This window comes from Pituophis catenifer, unplaced genomic scaffold (genome assembly GCF_029215685.1).
Source record: "Pituophis catenifer annectens isolate HBS135680 unplaced genomic scaffold, rPitCat1.0.hap2 SCAF_1, whole genome shotgun sequence".
NCBI classification, from domain to species: domain Eukaryota; kingdom Metazoa; phylum Chordata; class Lepidosauria; order Squamata; family Colubridae; genus Pituophis; species Pituophis catenifer.
This window is the reverse complement of record NW_027256881.1, coordinates 199,930,112-199,953,801: the sequence shown is the minus strand read 5'-3', so window position 1 is coordinate 199,953,801 and position 23,690 is coordinate 199,930,112. Positions and strand designations below refer to the sequence as shown.

Below are 23,690 nucleotides of genomic sequence, written 5' to 3'. Positions count from 1 at the left end.
GGATGGAACCATCCTGTCCCAGTTGAAAACTCTATAACCTGCACCCCATTGCTCAGCTGCAGCCATATCAGAGGACAACGGTGTAAGGCTCTCAGATGTATATGGAGAATTGTGCATTGATCTAATTGTAACTTCCATTCAAACAAAGAGGTGTGTAGTATTTGTTCCACCCTCTGTTTCTTCCTTACTATAAGACACCTAAATTAAAATTAGGTGTTAATTAAGCCTTTGTCACGGTTTATTCTAGTACTTGAAAAAATCCTCTTCTAAAAATACATCCAGTGTACCATTTTTTTAAATAGGCAGACTATCAGTATACTTAAGAGAAAAGACTTCACTCTCATCTTCTTGGTTTTAGTTCTAATTTAAATCTTGCCTGTAGGAGATGACCAGGCTGAGCTGGAGAGAGGGGTCAAATGCGTCATCAGTCATGAGTTCCTGCGTGCCCACAAGAGATTTAAGTACAGCCCACCTTGAATGCCTTTCTTAACTCTCGCTAATTTCCCTTGACCATTAATAGCTCAGATTCTTGTAGAGAGCTTAAGCTTGTAATAAATCTTTATATTCCTTTGAACTGCCTGAATCTCCTGATTTCCCTGGCGCTTGACATTTTAACTGCTTATCATTTTGTAAGCCGCCCAGAGTCACTTTATTTGTGGGCAACATATTATAAACAAACAAACGAAGTTTACATTATAAAATATACTATTAAGAAAAAATGCTACCTTGAGAAACATGAGATAGTTTGATTGACTCTCCTTAAACACACTGAAGGATGCATGAGAGGGATTTTAGGCCCACCCAAGTGAATTGTTCGACACATTAGATCAGGGGTGACAAACTCAAAGCTTGTGGGTTAGATCCGTCCCTTGAGATGCTTAGATCTGGCCTGCGGGGCTGCCCTTGAAACCAAGGACTAGCCTGTGGTGCCTTTGCCAGCCAAAATGGACCTCAGGAGGGCCATGTGCATTTTTGCTGGGAGAGGGTTGCCGGAGGCCATCGCAGCCAAAAATGGAGCTTGGGAGCCTGTTTTCACTGGCAGAGCACTTGGGCTACCACAGGTTCCTCATACTAGTGACATCAAGCTGTCTATGCTGCCCCCCTGGTCACGCCACCCTTCCCTCCCAAGGTCAAACACAACTCTGATTTGATCCTCAATTAAATTGAGTTTGACATCCCAATTTGATTTGGATCGTAAATGGTCCAAATCAGCAAATTTCCTGTGATTATGCAGGCATGAAGCAATGAATGTGTTTCTTTACCATCTACCAGTACTGCCATCATTCCATTTTCTTTTCTTAATTGCTTTCACCTAAATCTGTAGCACCAGCCAGGAACACCTAAAGCCAGATACACCTTTTCCAATGATGGCACATCAGCAGACCCACAAAGACCCACTCTCCAAGAAAATGGAGTGTTTTAAAGTTTTATAGGTGTTGTGCATATCCTGAATTACGTTTTGTCTATTGAGTCCAAATCGCTGCAAAGCCTAATAAAGCACAGTGTTTTTTTTAAACTTGATTAGTGCTCTATTAGCTTTGTAAAGCTTTCCATTTGCATAAGTAAACCAAAGTTTCATCGCAGATTTACTAGGCTAGGCACATAGCTATACGCAGGGACCCACCTTCCATCGTGTTTGTGATAATGCTTGCTATACTCATTGCTCTTTCCCTTATGGTGGGGTCTTCCAGCAAATCCATCGATATCTGAAAAGAACTGGACCGCCTCTTTTTGCCTTCCACCTCAGAAGCAGTAGTCTACAGTGAAGTAAGAAGACTAAATTATCGACATGATTATGGAGATCTATACTAGAACTATAACGCAACACAAATAATTTCAAGAAGTTCATGCTATTGCACATGCACCTGAATCTTTCTGTACTTCTTAAGCTTAAACATAAGTCAACCGTAGAACATATTTTATGCTTGTTACATGTAACCAACTAAACCTGCACCTCTACAACAGGCCACTTTAGCCTTTTAGCTTGGAAATGTCCCATGACCAGGCTTGCACTTCAGGAGCTCTTGAGGGCTGACTTGCAAATCTTGTATGTTATTTTGAATATATTTTTCCTATAATAATTGAAACTACATTACAAGTTTCCCAAAGCCGTGCTTGGATCACGATTAGGTTCTCGACCCAGACTTTAGCAGGGATCAATCTATAGCGGGGTGTCAAACTTGTCGCGTCATGGCAGCGTCACGTGATGTATTGGGAATTTCCCCCTTCGCTAAACCGGGCATGGGCGTGGCCAGCGCATGACACATCTGGCCCACAGGCCGCAAGTTTGACAGCCCTGATCTATAGCACGTTTTTAAAAATTTAGTTTTGCAGATCCTCTTTGGTTCAAGTAGAATCTGTTGGAATAGTTTTCTGCTATTTTGAAATGGAATATATACAAAAACCATACTGTAAGGAAGGCTTTGGTTTCTAGAAATGCTGGTGGCACATACACAAATATTAAGAAAAGAAAATGAAAAAAGTTCAAATACTGCCCAATAAGGGAAAAACTCAAGAAAACAGTGGCCTCACTCAACACTATGTCATTCCTATCCCATTGCCTTAGTTCAGGGGTCGGCAAACTTAAACACTCAAAGAGCCACTTGGACCCGTTTCCCACAGAAAAAAAACACACCGGAGCCACAAAACCTGGGTGGGCGTGGCCAACTCGATGTCACTCACCCAGTCACATGAACCCCCCTAGCCACGACTACCCAGCCACAAAAACATTGTCTCTCTCCCCCTCTTCCTATCTCCCCCTCCCTCCCATGTCTCTCTCCCTCTCTTCCCCTCTCTCACCCCTCTCTATGTATTACTCTGTATGTATCTCTATGTCTCTCTCCCCCCATCTCTCTCTCTCTCTCTGTGTCTCCCCCTCCGTTCAGGTGACTGTCCTCCTTCTCCCCCTCCTCTTGTGATGTCCTGGACGGCTGTGGCTGAGCCAGGAGCGTGTGCATGGGCAGGGAGACCCTCCCCAAATGAGCACCAAAGCACAGCAAAGGCACCCGCGGGGTGAGCGGCTGCTCGATTAGGAGGGTCTTAACAGGATGGGGCTTCTTTCCTGCACTAATGCTCTGGCCATCGCCTTGCTGTTTCATCCCCCACCCCCAGCAGCTCTTCGGCTGAGTGCGGAGGGTGTGAACTCCAGCCTGAAGCGGCAGGAAGCAAAGGCTGTCTTACGTGCAAATGTGGCGCGAAGGTAGGTACGGGCACCTTCTCTCCTGCACTCTCGTGATGCCCTGGCCGGCTGTGGCTGAGCCGGGAGCATGCGCACACGTGGGGAGACCCTCCTTAAGCAAGCCGCTGCCCACCCTGCACGCACCTTTCCTGAGCTTCGGCGCTCGCTTGAGTAGGGTCTCCCTGCGTGTGTGCACGCTCCCAGCTCAGCCACAGCCGGCCAGGGCATCACGAGTGTGGAAGAGCCACACTCAAGGGGCCAAAGAGCCGCATGTGGCTCGCGAGCCGTGGTTTGCCGACCACTGCCTTAGTCCCATTGTTTTCTATGCACTGGTGAATATGAGTCTTATTTTCTGCAGAACTGTAACATTTACAATTGAAATGATTGTGAATATTCGATTACATCTTATTGCCAAGACACAAAAATTATATATGTAAATCAAAGCATGAAGATTCATACTAGAGATTAGAAGAATTAGTTTTATGTTTAGATAACCTGACACCTTTCACATGGGAATCTAGAAAGAAAAATTAGGTCATGCAACAAAAGTCATTTCAGCAAACAGCATTATGTTTTTGAGCCAGTGCTCCTCCAGGCCTTCAATCCATTCTGAACAATTGTTTAAAAAAATCAATAACAAATTTATCCCAGGTGCATCTTGTTGCATGCTCTGCCTAGCAATAAAAACATGACTTAACTGAGCTTCAGCACACCAACCATAAACCAGGGAAGATATTCCGGTTTATAATACTCTATGAAGCTGCAAACACAATATAGTTAAATGTGATCTAATCACGTTTATTATGTGATTAGATCATATTTATTTATTGCATCCATTTTTAAAATTGGGAAATGAGTTATTATACAGTTGGAGGACCATACCGTGAAGTTAATGAGGGGCAAACATTGATGCTAATCTCACAACATACTCTTGAGTACCAAACGGTTCTTTCAAGAGAACAAAATGAAGGTTCTCCTGATCCTGGCATGGAGGGCAGGATAGTAAGCCAGGTAGATTTCACCCTCCATTCTGCCCACAATGTCTCTATCCAATCATATTACCCGAGTTTAAATGTGTGCAGCTCCACACAAATTTATGTCTATGTAGAGATGTACACACACACACACAAAACCCCATGAGCATTCCAATATACAGGCTCAGTGTAGGCAGTAAGATTTATTGGTGTCCTTTGTGCCTTTTTTTTTTTTTTTTGCAAAGCTGGTTTCTAGGAGAAACTGCTGCCTCAGGAATTGGCCTTACTAGGCTGAAGTGCCACAGAGAATGGAAGAACGCTGGCCTTGTAGCCAGAGCATGGAATACTTCACTCTCTATGGTGACAGAAGTGCCTTCTTGTTAAGGAAAAGCAATGAGACAGATACCAGTGGGAGAATTAAAAAGAGATAGAAGCAGCTGTGGCAATGGAAGAGAGTTAAGTAGGGGTGCACAATTTTGGGGGATTGAGTAGCAATAGCAATAGCACTTAGACTTATATACCGCTTCACAGTGCTTTACAGCCCTCTCTAAGCAGTTTACAGAGTCAGCTTATTGCCCCCAACAATCTGGCTCCTCCTTTTACCAACCTCAAAAGGATGGAAGGATGAGTGAACCTTGAGCCTCTCAGGATCGAACTCTAGACTGTGGGCAAAGTTAGCCTGCAATATTGCATTCTCAGCACTGCATCACCATGGCTCCTACCACATTGTGTGGCTAGGGTTGCATTCCCAAAAGTAGGAGACCCGGATAAAGAGGTAAGATCCAAACAAATAAAGTTAGTGGAATTTTCACCCTTTTGGTACATTAAAAAAAAATCACATTAAACAGCTTTTTGGAGAGGCTCTAAGGTCCATGTGGGCACTTCTAGAAACAAGGTACATACATAATGGATCTTTTAGGCAAGGATGAGCAGGAGCAAATCGAAGATAAAGGAGCAAAGAAGGCGAAGGTATTTGCTAAGCATAAATTAAAGGTAAACATGGCAACAAACCCTTTTGTACTTAATTTAATTTTAATCTTGTTTTCCTTTAAATCGCATTGTGTGCACGGTGTTTGCAAATACATGCAGCAGAAGTCAGACCATTTATTTTCGGGTAGCCCAGTGTTAAAGCCTGGAAAAGGGGCAATATCGAAAGCATTTCCAAGATGCAGAGGCATTCAGGATTTGGATTCCATTCTGGAGACCCATCATGCCTACGCTACTTAAATCTTCCTTACACTGTCATCGGTAGTTGCTTTATCTATTATCACCTCTGGGAGAAGCTGTCCTGTGGGCGACAGGAGCACAGGGGGTCCTCCTACCAAGGAAACCACCCCATTGCAGTCCACACTGCTCTGCATCTTCCCATTCATTGGAAACATGGTCTGACTAATGTTGCTGCTGCGACGGTCACTATGTCTGCGTACAACAAAATAGGAACCATTCCGGCTTCCGTTTTCTTCAAAGGTGCTGTGCTCACTATCGGCATCGGAGCCTCCTTCGGCGGTTGGGCCTTTGAAGCTGGAGAAGCTGGCCCGGCTATTGCGCCTCGTGGGAAACAGCATTGACTAAGGAGACAGAAATTGAACCATCGAGTGAAAACTTGCAAATCGTATACAAATCCCAGTTGGATGACCCTAGGCAATAACTTTTGAGAGGAAAAGTACAGTTGATCTTATTGAAATTGAGTACAGTTGATCTTAAGTATGATGTGATCAAACTTCTAAATTGATTCCATGGGGATTAGACATGCTTCCTAGGGCAGTGATGGCTAACCTTTTTGTTATCGCATACCAAAAGCGGGGAGGGGGGGCGCCAGGACGCACGCATGCGCATGCCCACATCCATAATTCAATGTGCCCCCCCACACTCTGCATCTGTGACCCCCTGTGCTCCCCCCACTTTTGGCACATGATGGCATAGTGGGCCTGATAGGCCCGTTTTCTGCCATCCCCAGGCTCCAAGGCCTTTTTAGAAGCCTGGGGAGGGTGAAAACGGCCTTCCCCACCACCCGGAGGCCAGAAATGACCTGTTTTCTGACTTCCGGTGGGTCCGGAAAGCCTGAAAATCAGCTGGCTGGCACACACATGCGCACTGGAGCTGACCTAGGGCAACACTCGCGTGCCCACAGATATGGCTCCGCGTGCCACCTGTGGCACACGTGCCATAGGTTCGCCATCACAGTCCTAGGGGCTAAAAGAATGCAGGTTTGACTTAGAAATGGGGAAGTGGAACCACAAGTCATTATAAAAAGGTTACCCAAGTCCTGGCAAAATAGAAAAACATAAGAAACTCAAAACATTCAAATATTGTTTTCTACCACCTCTTCTTGCCTCTGAGGATACCATCTATAATCTCAATTTATCCTTTGTTTGCGAAGATAGTCATACTTCCAAATTGAGAACAGCCACTATTTTCATTTTTTAGAAATTCCTATATGGCTGTGTGAGGCTTATGGGCTTTCTTAGAAACGTGTTTAATAGTGCTTTGAAATACAATAGCTGTTCTATTTTTTTTAATTAAGAAGTAATCAAAATCAACATGGGCCAATAGCTCGACGCATATCAAGAGCGATGTCCTTGGGCACTATTCTCCGCCCCTCACCCCAAATTTCAGTAAATGCTAAAAGGTACTTCCAAACACATCAAATTTACTGCATCAAAGGCCCATCAATAAAGCTCTAGACATATTATTAAAGGAAAATTCAACTATAATTAGTGGTTCCATTGAAATGATAATTTCTAACTAGTAGAATCTTTGCACTACCAAGTTCTTATTAATAAGTCATGAAAATGTCCATACAGTACAGTTAAATAGGTTAGACACCATTCTGTCTTTCCTTGTATAGCAACAAAGACCTGGCTTCAGGGGTCCCCAATCCCCAAGCTGGTCCACGCCTTTTTAGGAACCAGGCCACGCAAGTGAGTGCAGCTTCATCTGTGCATCCGCGGGATCTAGGTAGCATGTGGAACCACTACCAGCACTGCCCCAGTCCGTGGAAAAATTGTCTTCCACGAAACTGGTCCCTGGTGCCAGAAAGGGTGGGGACCACTGCTCTACTGTCTTTGTTAGAAAAATCTTATTCCTCTCTCCCCAAATTTCATACTATGAACTCCCCCCCCCTTTTTTTTTCTAACTGTTTGGCTTTCTAATAACAAAAAGATAGTATTGTTTTTAAGTTCCTCAAGTTACTGCAAGTAATGACAAAAATCTAAATCCCAGAAGGACACAATATATTTATACACGTCTTTCCTTGCATGAAGACCACAAAGTGTCTTTCAGGCCCTCATCTGCAACAATTTGGATAGATATACCCACAGGATATCTGACCTGGTATGGAGAAATGACCCTGTTTTCATACGTGAGTCTATTCCCTTCCAAGGAAAATCGAAATCCTTTCCTTCGGATGCTACTATCTGATTCTGATTTTGGAAACGTTTTGTTGTTCCCTCCAGGTTCGCCGACAGACAATTCTCTTTGCCGTCTTTTTTTCCTTCGGTTTCTCCTTTCTTTAGCACTTTTGGAGCTTGATAATTCTGAAGATGTTTCGGAAAGTCTTCCAAGAGCACCATCGTCCCTGAAATCTTTATAAGCCGCTGCCGCCACCAGTGCCTATCGTATGAAGGGATCAACTGTGTAAGTGCTCTTCACACAATTTAATTATTTAGCATGATGCTTATTACTGCCAAAGAACACAGCTTGAAGAATACAAGTGGGCAAAAAACCAACAACATGCATGTATCAAAATATTAGCAAATGAATATACACCAAAATAGGGGCTTTTAGTCTTTTTGTTTCATAGGCCTCCTTGAGGGTCTTGTGACATCTATGGATATCATCTTAGAAAAATGCTTTTAAAATGCACGAAGCCAAATACATAAATAAATACTACGTTACAAAGGAAATCGTTATACTCAACTACAGGTATCAACATATTTTAAAAACAGCAATATGGAATACAATATATGTGCTTCATTATTAAGCCATTTAATCAACACAAGCTAAGTTTTAGTTAAAATACAATTATAATTTTTCCCTCTTGAAGTTTATGAACCCCTTGAAATGTATCAGTATGTTAAGGTAATCCTCGATTTACAACAGTTCATTTAGTGACCCATCAAAGTTAAAACAAGCACTGAAAAAAGTTACTTATGACCATTTTTGACATGTACAACCATTGCAGTATCCCCGTGGTCCTCGATCAAAATTCAGCCACTTGGCAACTGACTCACATTTATGAGGGTTGCAGTGTCTGGAGTCTACTGGAGTCATGTGATCCCCTTTTGCAACCTTCTGGCAAGCAAAGTCAATGGGGAAGCCAGATTCACTTAACAACCGTGTTACTCACTTAACACCTGCAGCGATCCACATAGGCAACAACTAAGGCAAGAAAAGTCATAAAATGGAGCAAAACTCACTTAACAAATGTCTCACTTAAGACAGAGAGATTTGAGGCTCCGTTGTGGTTGTAAGTCGAGGACTGCCTGTAAATATTTAGCTGATATATAATGATGAGAATTAGAATCTAGCCTGTGTGTTGTGTGTTAACTCTATGTGTATCATTAAATAAGCCAAGGTACTGTATTTCATGTTCTGTACGTAATATTGTAATAGTGTTCTTTCCATCCACATGAACACCCGTTCTAAAGCTCTGGGGACTCAATCTAGGGGTGAAATGTAAAATTTGTTACTAGCGGTACTGTGGGCGTGGCTTGGTGGTGGTGGGGTAATGTGACTGGGTGGGCGTGGCCAACTTTTTTTTTTTAAAAAAAAACTTTTCAAGTTTCATTTTTTCTATGCTTTGAAATTGTCAGAGAGGTATTTTTTTAAAAAATACATCTCTGACAATCCCAGCTGAGTTGCCTGATAGGCAGAGAGGTATTTTTTAAAAAGTCTCTCTGACGATTCCAGCTGAGTTGCTGGGATCGTCAGAGACTTTTCAAAGCATTTTTTTTTTACCACCTCTTCGGCCAAGAGGTTGCAGAAAACAATGCTTTGAAAAGCCTCTGATGATCCCAGCTGAGTTGTGCGATCATCAGAGGCTTTTTTTTTACTTTTAAAAACATTTTTTCGTCGGAAGAGGTTGTAGAAAAAATGCTTTTAAAAGTTAAAAAAAAAAAGCCTCTGATGATCGTGTGGCTCAGCTGGGCATGTGGGGGGTGGGGCAGGGATTTTTGCTACCGGTTCTCTGAACCACCCGCCGCCATCGCTACCGGATCGGGCGATCCGGTCCGAACTGGGAGCATTTCACCCAACTCAATCCCATCCTTATGAAGGACAATAACACTAAGTAATACCCTTAATTTCCTGTCATCTTTGTTGGTGTTGCATCTGTACTACAACTGTTATTTGACAGATGACAGATGTCATATGAGTCATAAGCTTTCTATATGGTTGATAAAGGCAAGACATAATGAACCCATATAGAACTCTATTTTTATAAAACATATCACATCAGGCACTGGTGTACAAACATATACAAGTAGTCCTCGACCTACGACCACAATCGAGCCCAAAATTTCTGTTGTTAAGTGAGTCATGTTTTAAGTGAATTTTCCTCCATTTTTCGACCTTTCTTGTCATTGTTGTTAAGTGAATCACTGCAGTTGATGAATTTGTAACACAGTTATTAAGTGAACCTGGCTTCTCCATTGATGTTGCGCTTATTAAAAGGTGATCACAGGACCTGGGGACGCAGGAAGGGTCGTATGTATGAGCCAGTTGCCAAGCATCTGAATTTTGATCACATGACCATGGGGATGCTATAAAGGTTGCCAATGTGAAAAATGGTCATAAGTCACGTTTTTCAATGATGTTGTAACTTTGGACGGTCAGTAAATGAACTGTTGTAAGGACTACCTGTACCTTGAAAATGCAATAGATTTCTTGAACACCTTGAGATTGAAAGCAGTGCCGCAGGGGAGTCTCACAAAGTCCCTCTGAAAGGAAAACGTTTAAGAAAATAATTTGTGCAGTTCCTACTTATCTATATTTACTTTTCTTGAAGATTTTAGACACCAGTACCTGAGCTTCCTCTTGTTGCCTTTTCAGATGCTCAAGCATTTGCTGATACTCTGTCTCCTTTCGCTGAGCTTCCTCAATAGTAGCTTGATTTTGCTCATCGTAGGCCATAGCTACTACTGCCAAGATCAGGTTGATAAGGTAGAAAGAGCCCAGGAAAATCACCACGACGAAAAAGAACATGTATCCTTTGCCAGCAGCCCGCAATGTCTGGGAAACCAAGGAGTTACTAGGTTAGTAAACAAGTGAATGTTAAAAGTTATGTGTGTATCTATCTCTCTCTATTTATATATCTTCCATTGATGTTGTCTCTTAAATATACGGAATGAACAAATAAGTATTGGATCTATTATTCAGCAATATAAACATATTTTCTGAATTTAATACATGTATTCAACTCTACCGCCATGTATCACTTGTTTAAAAATGGGTAGGATGAAATTGGGAAGCCGAATTAAACGACATCAGGCTTTTCAGTGCTGCATGTGAAGTTTAGCTGTTTCTCTAACCAATGGTTCATAACAATTCTTCATCTGAGTCATATTCACAATATGACAGGGTGGTTTATATTTCAGCCACTTGTATAAACTATTTTTGGCCTTTCCCACAATTAAAAGTGTTATTTTTCTCACCTGTTGATAAAGGTTTTCCCAGTAATCCTGAGTCATCAGCCGAAAGAGTGACAAGAAAGCCCAACTAAAGCTATCAAAACTTGTATAGCCATAGTCCGGGTTTCTACCAATTGGTACACACGTGTATCCTTCTGGACACTGCCTATAAAAAAAGATGATGAAATGAACATTTTTGCACTTTCTAATTAAGCACATGGAATATATCTCAAAGCAAAAGTAAAGGAGTAACTGTATTTTGTACCTTGAAATACTGAGATGTATAATAACCCAAACTGCATGGAACAGTTGAGAATAAAAACTTTATAGTTTTTAAACTTATTTAAACATTCTTGAATTCGATCTTTGAAAATATCCCATATCCAGGATTAATATGTGAAATTACCTCTCAAATTTCATACTTCTTCAAATCAAATCAAATGCATCAATCAGATCAGAAACTTTGAATGCACTTTAAAATGCTCATTTTAGACTAAAATAGTTTAGAAATAAAAATCGAACACGTAGAGATATATCAGGCATATTAAAAGTCAAAATGCAAATTACTATGTGGATTTATAAAGATTTGAAGATCCTATGGATAACAAAAAACTATCTGTGTATATATTCAAGGCTGACATGAATCAGAACCAGACTGGTCTCAGAGATTTAAGGACATTGTATTACTTAAGAGTTCATCACATTGAGTCACATCAGAGTGAATATCTGAGGCTCAGTCCCGTTTTGATGGAGATTCCATTTTGGGTACTTTTCTTCCTATTTTTCTTCTTAAAGAAAACAGATAATTTTTAGCTCTATCTGAACTAGTTGTTAATTAATACCGTATTTCCCCGAAAATAAGACCCTGTCTTTTTTTGAACCCTGAAATAAGTGCTTGGCCTTATTGCCATGCGCTCAAAAGCCCGATTGGGCTTATTATCAGGGGATGTCTTATTTTGGGAGAAACAGGGGTATGATTTTATGAGTGTGTGAAAAAGTTCCCATTAACTTCTCATGACTTTCAAAAATAATTATATTTTTTTATCCAATTAAAAAAATCAGGTCTTTGTACTAAACCAAACTTTTATTTAGGACTTTACACTAAACTGGGCCTGTAAAACAAAGTATTTTAGTGCCTTGAATATTCTTGCCATATTATAAAGCAAAGAGGAAATATTAAATTTGTCCCATTTCTTCCCTTAAGCTACAGCTTTCTTAATAATGTTCCATGATGCCAGAAAGTATCCCCAAACCTCTTCCATAGCTTCTGCTCAAATATGTTAGCATTCAATGCAAAGTAATTGATGGACTAGCAGATTTAGTTAGATTACTAATATTGGATTTCTCTTCTAAACTATACTTACCCAGCATCTGAGTTATTACCACATAGCAAGGCATCCTTTGCATCTTTCAAGAAGTAAAAGTGGTCTGGTAAGGGAAAAAAAAAACCCTTATGATATTTTCATTCATATCATAGTCACAGTTTTCTGTTTGTCGCAGAAGACATTTTCACACTAAGAGCCACAATCCAATAAACCAACCAGATACATTAGAAAGTAATCAAGAGACACAGAAGAGATTTCTACTTTTGGTAGAAATTGGTATTCCGTGCACAATATTTTGCAGTTTTGCTCTCCTGACTGAAGAAAATCCAGAAATTTCTGTTGATGCTCTATATCAGTGATGGCTAACTTTTTCCGGACTGAGTGCCCAAAGCGCGCACATGTGTGCCCAAACCCCCAAAATGCAATGCGTGTGTGCCCCCCACATGCACCTGTGCCCCTCGTTCGCATCCCCCACCCCCCCTGCGCCCGGCCCCCTGCGCATGCACATGCGCTTTCCCGCATATGCTCTGCCCCCCGTGCATACGCGGCAGAGACCCGAAGACCAGCTGGCCAGCGGGATGTGCGGCAGAGCTGAACTGGGGCAACAGCTCATGTGTCATCAGAGAGGGCGCTGCGTGCCACTTCTGGGATGCATGCCATAGATTCGCCATCATGGCTCTATACCATTATTATTAATTACATGGAATAAAAAATTAAACAAAAACAAGCAAAAAACTTTATGGTATGTCTTTTTCAGTTATAAACTTTTAAAACTAAAATTTGAATTTTTCTAAAGAATTCTTCATTGAGTACTTCCAATTTACGTGTTCCTGTATTGAAAAAAGTAAAGACTTGCTATAACACATGTATGGGCAAACACAATATTCATATAAGTAGAACAATTAACAGTCCTGGTTTTTCATCCAAGAAACTAATTTCAAATTTGTGTTATGTGCAAAATGACTATGTCTTACTTGTGTTTGTGATGCGTGTAGCCTCTACAACTCTCTTGCCCAACATAAAGCAGTCCAAACACATCTGGAAGGCATGAGGATGGGGAAATAATATAGACTAACATAGTGATGAGTTAACAGTGCGCAATCTGTTCTTCTACTTTTAACAGCCACTTGTTTATAATGTATGCAAATATAACTGTGGTCTTCTGACTAGACTTGTATGGGAGAAGACAAAGCAGTTAGGAATGCAGGTTAAGTGTGTGTGTATGTGTGCGTGTTGCGTGTGGATTAAATTCAAGGAAGTTGACTAGCCCGATTATATCATTATATTTCTTGAATCCATGTAATTCTTTTTTATTATTATTTAATATCTTTACTTTTTTGTAACAAAAAAAAATCTTGTGATTCTGTAAACGATGACTGAAATCTTCAATTTTCAAGGTGAAGTAAATTTTCAAGGTGAGGTATTGCCAGTGTGTGTGTACGAATTACAACCAACATCTCATTCGGGAAAGTGGACACCCTGATTGAAGGGAAATTGTCATTTTTCTCCTAGCATTTTCAAAGAGCTTTACTTTTTCTTTTGACATTGCAACAGAAACTACTAATTAATTAATCTATCTCTGTGACTGAGCATTTAGATTCAAATAGAAAACACGAGATTGATTATTTATTGAAGTTTTATATTGCAACTCTTATTTGAAATTTATATGGTAATTAGTTCAGAGAAGCCACTAAATAAAATTAGCCCAGAAAAAAAGTTTTAGATTAATTATTATTACATTATCAACCCTATTGCCAGGCAATGTTGAGCAAATGATGTTTTCACTTTAACCGAAAAGACCAAAAATTAAGTAAATATTGGAAAATAGAGTGCCACCCAGTGGAACAACTGAATGATGGTAGTGTGATGTGAGGTTGATTCACAGCAACTTTTGATTCAACAATTATTTTCTGAATTTAGAACTGGCCAAATAGATTGATTAGATTTATGGTAAAGCTTGGATTCATATTCAAGTACTCTAGTGGATTATTATTATTGCTGCTGCTGCTGTTATTTAAACATTACCTTTATTTTCAATATATTTAGACCACATGAGCTCAGTTCCATTGTAGTATTCCTTAAAGTGTGGATCTTCATAAGAAGTGTTACTCAGGGGCCAAAACAAGCATTTATGCCTCAAGTGCCCCATGAACAACTGCAATCCTATTAGTGCAAACACACTCAGACAAAACAGAGTCAAGATCATAACATCTGAAAGCTTCTTCACTGACTGAATGAGGGCGCCTACAATTGTCTTCAGGCCTAAAATAAAGAGAAAGGCACAATCCCAAATTAGCTTCGGTTCGAGCTCTAGGTGTTGGCAACTGAGATGAATTAAAACATTTCATGCAAGCAGTTCCTATTTTTGAAAGCCATTACTTTTTTTGCTAAAAGAGAAAGCCTTCAAACTCTTGAGACATGAAATATTTAAAAAAAAAAAAAGGCAACTATGCAGGAATATAAAAAGCGTCATCACCTAAACAGCTATGCGACTGGAAGCCAGCAATTGTAGTTATTCTTACTTTGCATAGAGCTAATGCAGTGGGTAGGCAACTGGGGGTGTGGGGTGTGTGATAACTTTAATTTTGAATGCATGGGTTAATTACAAACATTTGACATGAGAAGACACCCATTTACCAGAAGTCAAATTAGCCCTTCCTCCCAGTATGTTCTCTGTGATCCCAGCGGTTGACTTGAAGCGTTCTTATAATTCCATAGAACATTAGAAGATGCAGTTTTGCTTCGTGATGGTTTTATACATATATAAAAGGACTTGTTAAACACAGCCAAGCAGGATGGCAAGCTAGTTCAGTAGCAAAGGAGGTGTCATGGGCAAGCCGGTGCCCAGGGGCACCATGTTGCCTACCCCTGATCTGATGTAAGGAATTCTTTTTTACCAATAGTAAATTTTTTCAAGCATGACTTAACAAGAAACATCTCCTTTCAAGCCAGAAAGTGGTTTGGAAGGTAAGGCTTCTTAAGCTATATTCATGCAATATCCATGCAGTTCCTTTATTAGCATATTATTATTAGAAGGTTTACTAGCAATCTAATTTTCTAAATACTAACATCCTCATTCCCAAATTATTTCAATAAGCAAAGTCTATCTGAATATGAAAAGTGCAACCATTTTTCATATTGTTGTATGAAAGAAAATTAACTATTTTCATGTGCAACATACATCATTGCTATCTCATGCAGAAATGTGTTAAACTCCAAGGCTGATGTCTTCACCACAGCAAGAAACAAGGAATTGTTTCTAGATAAATAATCTAGAGTAGCAATTGAATTGGCCAAACAGATACGACTGCAGTTTTGACAAATTAAAATCAGCCTCTGGGTTTAACCTAGCTCTCACCTGGGATGACTGATATTGTTTTCAATGCCCGGAGAACTCTGAATGTTCTCAACGCTGAGACATTACCCAGGTCCACAAACTCTGTCACATATCTGTAATAGGGGAGTTCACACACAAACACAATGACAGGATAAAAAGGAACAGTTGGACAGATACAAGGGACCTAACACCTTACACTACTTACAGCTTACCTGGAATTACAGAAATAGTTTTCAAAGCTCTCAATACTCTGAAAGTTCGAAGAGCTGAAACATTGCCTAGGTTTACAAATTCTGTTAGATACCTGTAGAATTAAATCACAGTTATTCAGAGTTGAGGCAGACTTCACGGTAACTTACCTGAGTATTTATTTGAGCTAAATCCGTTTGGTAATTAAATTATAATTTAGTTTTAGTGATTTTGCATTCAGCATGTAGAGTTGAAAATAACTCCCGCTGTGTCCACTGGGAATAACATCAAGTGAATGCTTGTAAGTTTGCAATTACTGTCAGTGAAACATTCACTAGCACATTTGATATCCATGATTGGGTTTTAATGGTTTTTAATGGTTTAACTTTTAATGTTTTATATATGGTTTTTAAATGCATTGTAAGCCGCCTTGAGTCTTCGGAGAAAGGCGGCATACAAGTTGAACAAATAAATTAATAAATGATTAAAGATGCTTTACCACGTATAGATGGCACTGGTTTGTTAGCAGACCGAAACTTAGGTGTGTGTATTTCCATGCCTGTGTGGATGTATTGTGGTGGAATAAAGTACCTCCTCCTTAAAAGGGAACTTCATTCAGCCCTATAAAATGCATCACCATATGCAAAAACTGTCAGTGCTTTTTTGGAAGCCTACTGTACACCACAGTTGTTTGCGTGATTAATAAATTTATGTACTACTTTCAAAGTGATACGGATTATTTAAATGAACAATTTAGGGCCACAAGGATGTATATGTATGTGTATTTGCATGTGTATGTGCATGTATATGTATGTGTCTGTATTTCAGACAATGTGAATCAGTTACACCTTAATATTGCATTATTGCTTCAACAAATGAAATTCTGACATTTAAGAAAAAGAGGGGGAAAACTGGGTTAGATACAGCAATTCATCCTTTACATTCAATCTGCTCCTACACTTCCAGAATACATTGTGAAGAAACATGGATTGGATTTCAGGACAAACAGTTTTACTGACAGAAACTACCTTACTGGTAAAGGGAGCTAATTATGACCAAGAAAAACTAATCACAACTGAACTAAACATGAGATTAGTATGGTTTAGTTGTAGTATCTGGTGACAGTTTTTCCATTCTGCTTATACAGTGAGAATTTCCCACAGATTCTACCTTCTGGGATTCCTGCACCTATCCTAGAGCAGTGGTTAGGGGAGGGGGGCATGCAGGGAAATTTCTCTTGCCTATTATGCCCATTCCACTAAGAAAAAGCTATTTGCAATTCATAAACAATACAATTAATGTATGTCAAAATTGTCATGCAGGTGCAATAGTAGTGATACTGGTTTTTAAAAAATACATAGGTCACCAATGTAAAAAAAAAAGAAGAAGGCTGAATACTTACGCAAATGAAATTACAAGAAAATCAAGCCAATTCCAAGGATCTCGAAGGAACGTAAACTTATCTATACAGAAACCTCTTGCAAAAATTTTTATGAGGGATTCAAATGTATATATTCCAGTGAATGTGTATCTAAGGGAGAAAAATGCAAGGAAACTGATCATTCCCGCAGGATTTAGTATTTCCTACTTGCTTTATTATTGCCTCCTTTTCCTGGTGCCTTCCAATATTGCAGAGATTTTTGCACTTAAAATTATAATTTTCCTTTCCACTTCCCCCCCACCCCCTTTTCACTCTGAGTTTCTGCTCCTACATCTTGGAGCTAAGGGCAGGAACATTCTCTTTATCAAAAAGATTATACTACTGGATTTTTCACATTATTTTTATACTGAGCATAAAACACTACTATAGATGTACATCTCATTAAAAGTTTTAAGATATAATGATTTAACATAACTTTTGACCCAATGCTAGAGGGCTGTTTTTAAAATTCTGTTAAAGTTTTAAAGAGTACCAATGTACCAAGTTTTTAATACAGAAAGGTAATGTTCCTCCTTATTTGCAGAATAAGAAGGAAGATATATTAGTAGAAGGAACATATATTAGCTTATTACTGAAGCGATAGATTAGCAATAAAAAGATTTCAAAGTCCTTATTGTTTTATGGAAGCATATTGCATGTTCTATTTTGAACATGTAATTCTTCCATATTTTTTCTCCGTAAATTCCATGAGATTCGGGGTTTTTTTTTTTTAATTTGATTTATATGCCGCCCTTCTCTGGAGACTCAGGGCGACTTACAATGTGTTAAGCAATAGCCTTAATAGTTTTGTATATTTATACAAAGTCAGCTTATCGCCCCCACAAACTGGGTCCTCATTTCACCTACCTTTGAAAGGATGGAAGGCTGAGTCAACCTTGAGCCTGGTGAGATTCGAACTTACAGTAATTGCAGACAGGTGGTGTTAATCACAATGCTATCAGTCTGCTGAGCCACCAGGTTCTTGTCCGGTTTCAGGTTTGTGAAACTTTCTTTTTTCCTTGAATATGTACTGCACTCTAACAACTGCGCCACCACGGCTCATGCTGTAATCTTTCCACCAAAGGGGTACAAATTAATCTAATCACATTTGCATACTTTCAAACTGCTAGGTGGGCAGGACCTGGGACAAGTAATGGGAGCTCTCCAGCTGCCAAGCTCAGCATCTTTAACTGCTGAGCCATCGTCTCCCATTAAGTTGCATTAATAGTCTAAATAAAAATTATACATGGAATATATCTACTAATGTTCTGAAAAATGTATCACAGGCTCTTCTGGCTCAATTACTGCTGCGAATTGCCAAACAACTGATCAGAGTACCAGGCATTGTAGCTGAACTCTGTTTTCAACTGACTCACAAAATTCCAGAAATTGGAAATTGGTTCCAAATTTCCAAAATTGGTTCTTGCAAGTCAGTATGAGCTGGCTCCAATACTACCACTTGGTGGTTTTTTTTTGTTTTTTTTTGGGGGGGGGGGGACGGGGGGAACCAAAAGTAATCCATAAAACACCATTTATTTTTTTCTTCTTGCAAATCTATATCACTGCCTAGATACAGTATTATCACGAGACTGTCTATATAGGACTAGGAAAACAAACAAATTGTGTACTTACTCTACCATCTTTGACCAGTCAGGAGGGTCTTTCAAAGTCATGAATACACAGTTTGTGAGAATAGTAAACATAATAAAGATGCTGAATAATGTTGGATTATGTCAAGGAATATGTAGCAAATTCTAGACAAATATTTACATCTACCAATTCATTTCAATATATGTCTACTCAAAAGTAAGTCCACTTAATTGAATGAGATAAACAGGCATAGGTTTATTCTCTAAATAGCAATAGCATTTAGACTTATATTTTGCTCCATAGTGCTTTATAGCATTCTCTTGAGCTGTTTGCAAGGTCAGCATGTTGTCCTCAACAATCTGGGTCCCCATTTTACCGATCTTAGAAGATGGAAGGCTGAGTCATCCTTGAGCCCCATCAGGATCATTGTGGGCAAAATTAGACTGCAATACTGCATTCTAAACACTGTGTCACCAATGTATCCATGTTTTTTTACGATACTGGCTTATAAATATTCATTGTATGAATCAATGAATTTATTTGAAAATATATCTATAAATTCCACATAAAAATGCTATGCCAACATAAAAAGTTCCTTCCAAGATAAATCCAAAGTTTTATTCTACTGGTAGAAAATCAAAAGGAATCTGGTAACATCTTTTACAACTGGTGAATTGTGTTAAAAAGTATAAGCTCTCATGAGCTGCTGCTTACTTTATCAGATACTCAGGGTGGCCACAATAAGCAGAAGAGAAGAGAAGAGAAGAGAAGAGAAGAGAAGAGAAGAGAAGAGAAGAGAAGAGAAGAGAAGGGAAGGGAAGGGAAGGGAAGGGAAGGGAAGGGAAGGGAAGGGAAGGGAAGGGAAGGGAAGGGAAGGGTAGGGTAGGGAAGGGAAGGGAAGGGAAGGGAAGGGAGAAGAGAAGAGAAGAGAAGAGAAGAGAAGAGAAGAGAAGAGAAGAGAAGAGAAGAGGGAGAGGGAGAGGGAGAGGGAGAGGGAGAGGGAGAGGGAGAAGGAGAAGGAGAAGAAGGAAGGAAGGAAAGAAGGAAGGAAGGAAGGAAGGAAGGAAGGAAGGAAGGAAGGAAGGAAAGAAGGAAGATTATTCCAAGTCAAATGATATCTACAAAGAGAAGATTTTATCTATTTAAATAAGAATATAATGTTACCAAAGTAATTAAAATTAAGGAAGAACATGTACATCTCTCTGACAAAAGGAACTGATGCTGCTGTTTAAAAAGCAGTTTCATAAGAGAAAGTTTTACATTACCTGTTGTAAAAGGATATGAATGAACTAAAATTTTTATAGAAATTCTTCTAAGGGTATTGAAAGGACTCAGCATGTATAAGGCAGGTGTGGCACTGAATCTGAAGATATTCTTCCCTTTATTCAATACTATAAATGTCTGATAAGAGAGAACAAAACATAAATGTAATGTTGTAATCATGTTGATTTTATTTCTTTAGTTTTACATCAAGTTGCAGTTCAAATGTTCCAGATAATCATGGTTTTCTATTACGAGAAGGAGTCACTATAAGCCATATGCTATTCCTTCCCTTCATAATTGTGCAAAAGGAGTTTTCAAAACTTTTACACGAAGCACAATTCTGTATAATATTCCTGTTCTGTTCTGTCCTGGTATTCATTTATTTATAGAATGTATTACCAGCTTTCCTTTTAACAAACAATTATACTGGGGTTTCAGTACAGCATTAAAACTACAAAACCTTCAAATTACAACAGCTTAAAGCTGTAAAATCATCAGCTTGCAAAATCTTAATAATTACCACAGGATTAATGAAACTCAGAAGCACTGAATCAGTTAAAAGCCTGGGCAAATGTTGTAAATGAACCGGGAAGATTTCCAGACTTTTATATCTCTTGTTGCCTATCTTAACTATTTTTTAATATGCCATAGTGATGTATCATATCATAATTCTGCACGATAAAAGTAAAAGTGCTCCTACTTATCAAATTCTCCTGGTATATTGTTATGAAATGAATATACCAGTGGTGGGTTGCTACTGGTTTGGGCGAACCGGTAATAGCAGCAGCAAGAGGCTCCACCCACCCACCCAGATGTCATTAAATACGCTCTGCGCATGCGCAGAAGTGGCATGCGTACAAGCGAGCCGGTAGCAAAGGTAAGTGAAACCCACCACTGGAATATGCCTTCTTTAGTTTTAAGGTAGGAGCATGGTGGCTCACATGGTTAGGACTCTGGGATGGAAGTTAGCAAGCCCCCGTTCGAGACCCGAATGCTGCCCTGGACAGAGATTGAGCTCCCATTCTTTGCTCCATCTCCTCCCAGGGACATGAAAAGAGCCCCCCAACTGGGTGTTCCCTGAGCAATAGTGATGTCACTGGCTAATCCTTTCAATCCAGAAATGCCTCGGTGTTTCTGACATGAGTGCAATTTTAAGGGAACTGCATTTTTTTTGTTTGAATTGTAAATTATGATTAACTGTCATTGTATGATATTGTCATACTCCTGCGAGTCCCTTGGACTGATCAAACCGGTCAGTCCTAGAGGAGATCAACCCTGACTGCTTCTTAGAAGGCCAGATCCTGAAGATGAAACTCAAATACTTTGGCCACCTACTGAGAAGGAAGGACTCACTGGAGAAGAGCTTAATGCTGGGAAAGATTGAGGGCAAAAGAAGAAGGGGATGAAAAAGAATGAGGTGGCTGGATGGAGTCACTGAAGCAGTCGGCGTGAGCTTAAATGGACGCCAGAGGATGGTAGAGGACAAAAAGGCCTGGAGGAATGTTGTCCATGGCGTCACGATGGGTTGGACACGACTTTGCAACAACAACGTGATATTGACAAATGGCAGATATGTGCAAAGTCTACAATTCCAGGAAGGGTCCTATTTCCCATTCATAATATGATTGTATGTAAATCCACACCTAGGGCAGCTGGTTGAGAAATTGTCTATTGGAATAGGAATGGTAGGCTTTGTACACACCTACCGTGTGGCATTTATCACAAAAAATTCAAAGTAAATAATTATTTAATGGTTATGCATTTCAGTTTGCCACAAGGGTATGGCAAATAAGGCATCAATTTTCCATTTCAGTACAAATACTAGTTAATTAAGCAAAAAGAGCAGATTTGTGGTGCATTTGTTATAATGTTAAAATAACTGCTAGGCAAGATGCCTTCACTAGCCCAGAGGTGTCAATCTCGATTTCATTGAGGGCCGCATCAGGGTTGTGTTTGGCCTCAGGGGGCCAAGGTGAGCATGGCCTGCTCATCATTCATGTCAGGGGCATCTGTGGTGGCCTGAGTGCTTTGCTAGTGAAAATGGGCTTCCAAGCTCCGTTTCTGGCTGTGACGGCCTCCTGCAACTCTCTGCCAGTGAAAATGGAACTCAGGAGGGCTGCCTTCCTGAACTTCATTTTCGCTGGCAGAGGCACTGCAGGCCAATCTTTCACTGTTTCCAGGGTGGTTCCATGGGCCAGATCTAAGCACCCCGTGGGCCGGATTTGGCCCGTGGGCCTTGAGTTTGACATCCCTGCACTAGCCAAACACTGCTAATCAAGATTATACATATGACTTGTTTCATCCACATTACGCAGTGCATATATACACATTTACTATGATCCTTGCTTCGGTTTTATTCTTTATGAACACTTACTTTTTTATTTGCATAATAAGGGTCCAGGTCTTCCAAGGGCTCAGACACGAAGTGAGGAGGAATATCTCCATAAATAAAAGGCAACGGCTTCCCTGCTTCCAAGTCAGTATTTGGCTTTGGCTTGCTTTCATCATGGTCCTCCTCCTTTTGCTCTTGATCTACTTTTTGTTTGGCTTTTTCCTCGGTGATCCTTTGCTCAATTGCTGCAAGTGACTCCTGAGTGAATCGGAAGAAGCAATCGGGTCCTGGTTGTGCAAGCAGTGCGTGTGCCATTTTTTCATTCTGCAAGTTTTAATTACTTTTTAATTCCTATGAAAGAATGACCTATGAGAAGGAGAAAAATCATAAAGAGTTAAAAAAGAAGAAGCAAGCAAGCAACAACAACAAGAGGTTTTGTGTGTCTCTGTGTGAAACTCTTCCAAACTGCATCAGGAAAATAATCCATAGCTTCCTGGCTAGGCAAATATGAACTCTTTATTATTATTATTATTTTTCAGATTTTCCAAATAAAGTTAGGATTAAGGTTCTAAAGTTCAGTGAGAATCAACAGGATATGGTACAGTAATCTTTAATCATCTGCATTCAAAATCCAGAAATGAAGTTTTCTATTATTTAAAATGCCATTTAGACATAATGGATTCTAAAGACTTAAAACATTTGAATTGTATCAGAAAATTTTATGTCATCTTACTATTAAGTATTTGCATGCAGGATCATAACATGCAGGAATCTTTTTCTTGTTCCAAAATTGCACAGCAAGAAATTCCACTGATAATCAATAAAGAAATTTCACACACACGCACCCCTTCTCCTTCATCTATTGTTTAGTAGTAAAAATATTTATCAGGCTGAAAAAGCGGCTTTGGGATTCTAAACGGACCTTATATAAGCTGCTGTAATGGCTCTTTCCACTAAAAAGGAAAGAAAAAAAGGGCACAGGTATAGATAGACCTTGAGTTATGACCATAGTGGCAATGACCATATGTTCACCTTGTTTAACGATCCTTACCTCTGCCCTCCCCAATGTGGTCATTAAGCAACTGTGCTGGTCATTATGTGGAGTATGTGGTACCTCAGTGGTGGGGGAGACACTTGGAGGCCTAGCCCAGGCTCAGGTCCACTTGCCCCAGGCCTCCCAAGGCACCCCCCACCCTAAGGCACCCCATGCTTCACTTCCCGTTCCTTGAGATCCCTGTAGGCTGCAGGCCGGATGCATCACTCACTGGCCACACCCACGCCTGGTTTAGCGAAGGGGAAAAAAAAGTCCTGATACGTCACATGACGCTCCATGATGACGTGAGTTTGACATCCCTGCTGTAGGCTTTGACAGCTCCCCCAGGCAATGTTCTCACAAAAATCAATTCTCAGGCTGAAGGATCTTGACTGCAGAAGCCACGGGGACATAACATGC

At 40.0% G+C, this 23,690-nt stretch overlaps 1 protein-coding gene across 5 annotated transcripts in view; it reads right to left on the bottom strand.

The window, feature by feature from the left end:
• Window positions 1-22,552, bottom strand: part of LOC139327204 (sodium channel protein type 2 subunit alpha-like) — a 55,195-nt gene extending 32,643 nt beyond the window's left edge. The window contains exons 1-13 of one of the 5 annotated variants that reach the window (XM_070956932.1): window positions 22,280-22,552; window positions 19,925-20,043; window positions 18,685-18,774; window positions 17,035-17,163; window positions 15,465-15,556; window positions 14,155-14,368; window positions 12,556-12,563; window positions 12,146-12,209; window positions 10,806-10,947; window positions 10,171-10,383; window positions 7,483-7,764; window positions 5,424-5,720; window positions 1,625-1,757 (exon numbers count right to left, since the gene is read on the bottom strand). In XM_070956932.1, the coding sequence (XP_070813033.1) occupies window positions 1,625-1,757; window positions 5,424-5,720; window positions 7,483-7,764; window positions 10,171-10,383; window positions 10,806-10,947; window positions 12,146-12,209; window positions 12,556-12,563; window positions 14,155-14,368; window positions 15,465-15,556; window positions 17,035-17,163; window positions 18,685-18,774; window positions 19,925-20,043; window positions 22,280-22,552 (2,056 nt within the window). Of the gene's footprint in view, window positions 1-1,624; window positions 1,758-5,390; window positions 5,721-7,482; window positions 7,765-10,170; window positions 10,384-10,805; window positions 10,948-12,145; window positions 12,210-12,555; window positions 12,564-14,131; window positions 14,369-15,464; window positions 15,557-15,655; window positions 15,748-17,034; window positions 17,164-18,684; window positions 18,776-19,916; window positions 20,044-22,279 lie in introns of all 5 variants that reach the window. The other 4 variants (XM_070956928.1, XM_070956931.1, XM_070956929.1 and 1 more) reach the window with 4 other exon arrangements.
• Between the last annotated feature and the right edge of the window lie 1,138 nt (window positions 22,553-23,690).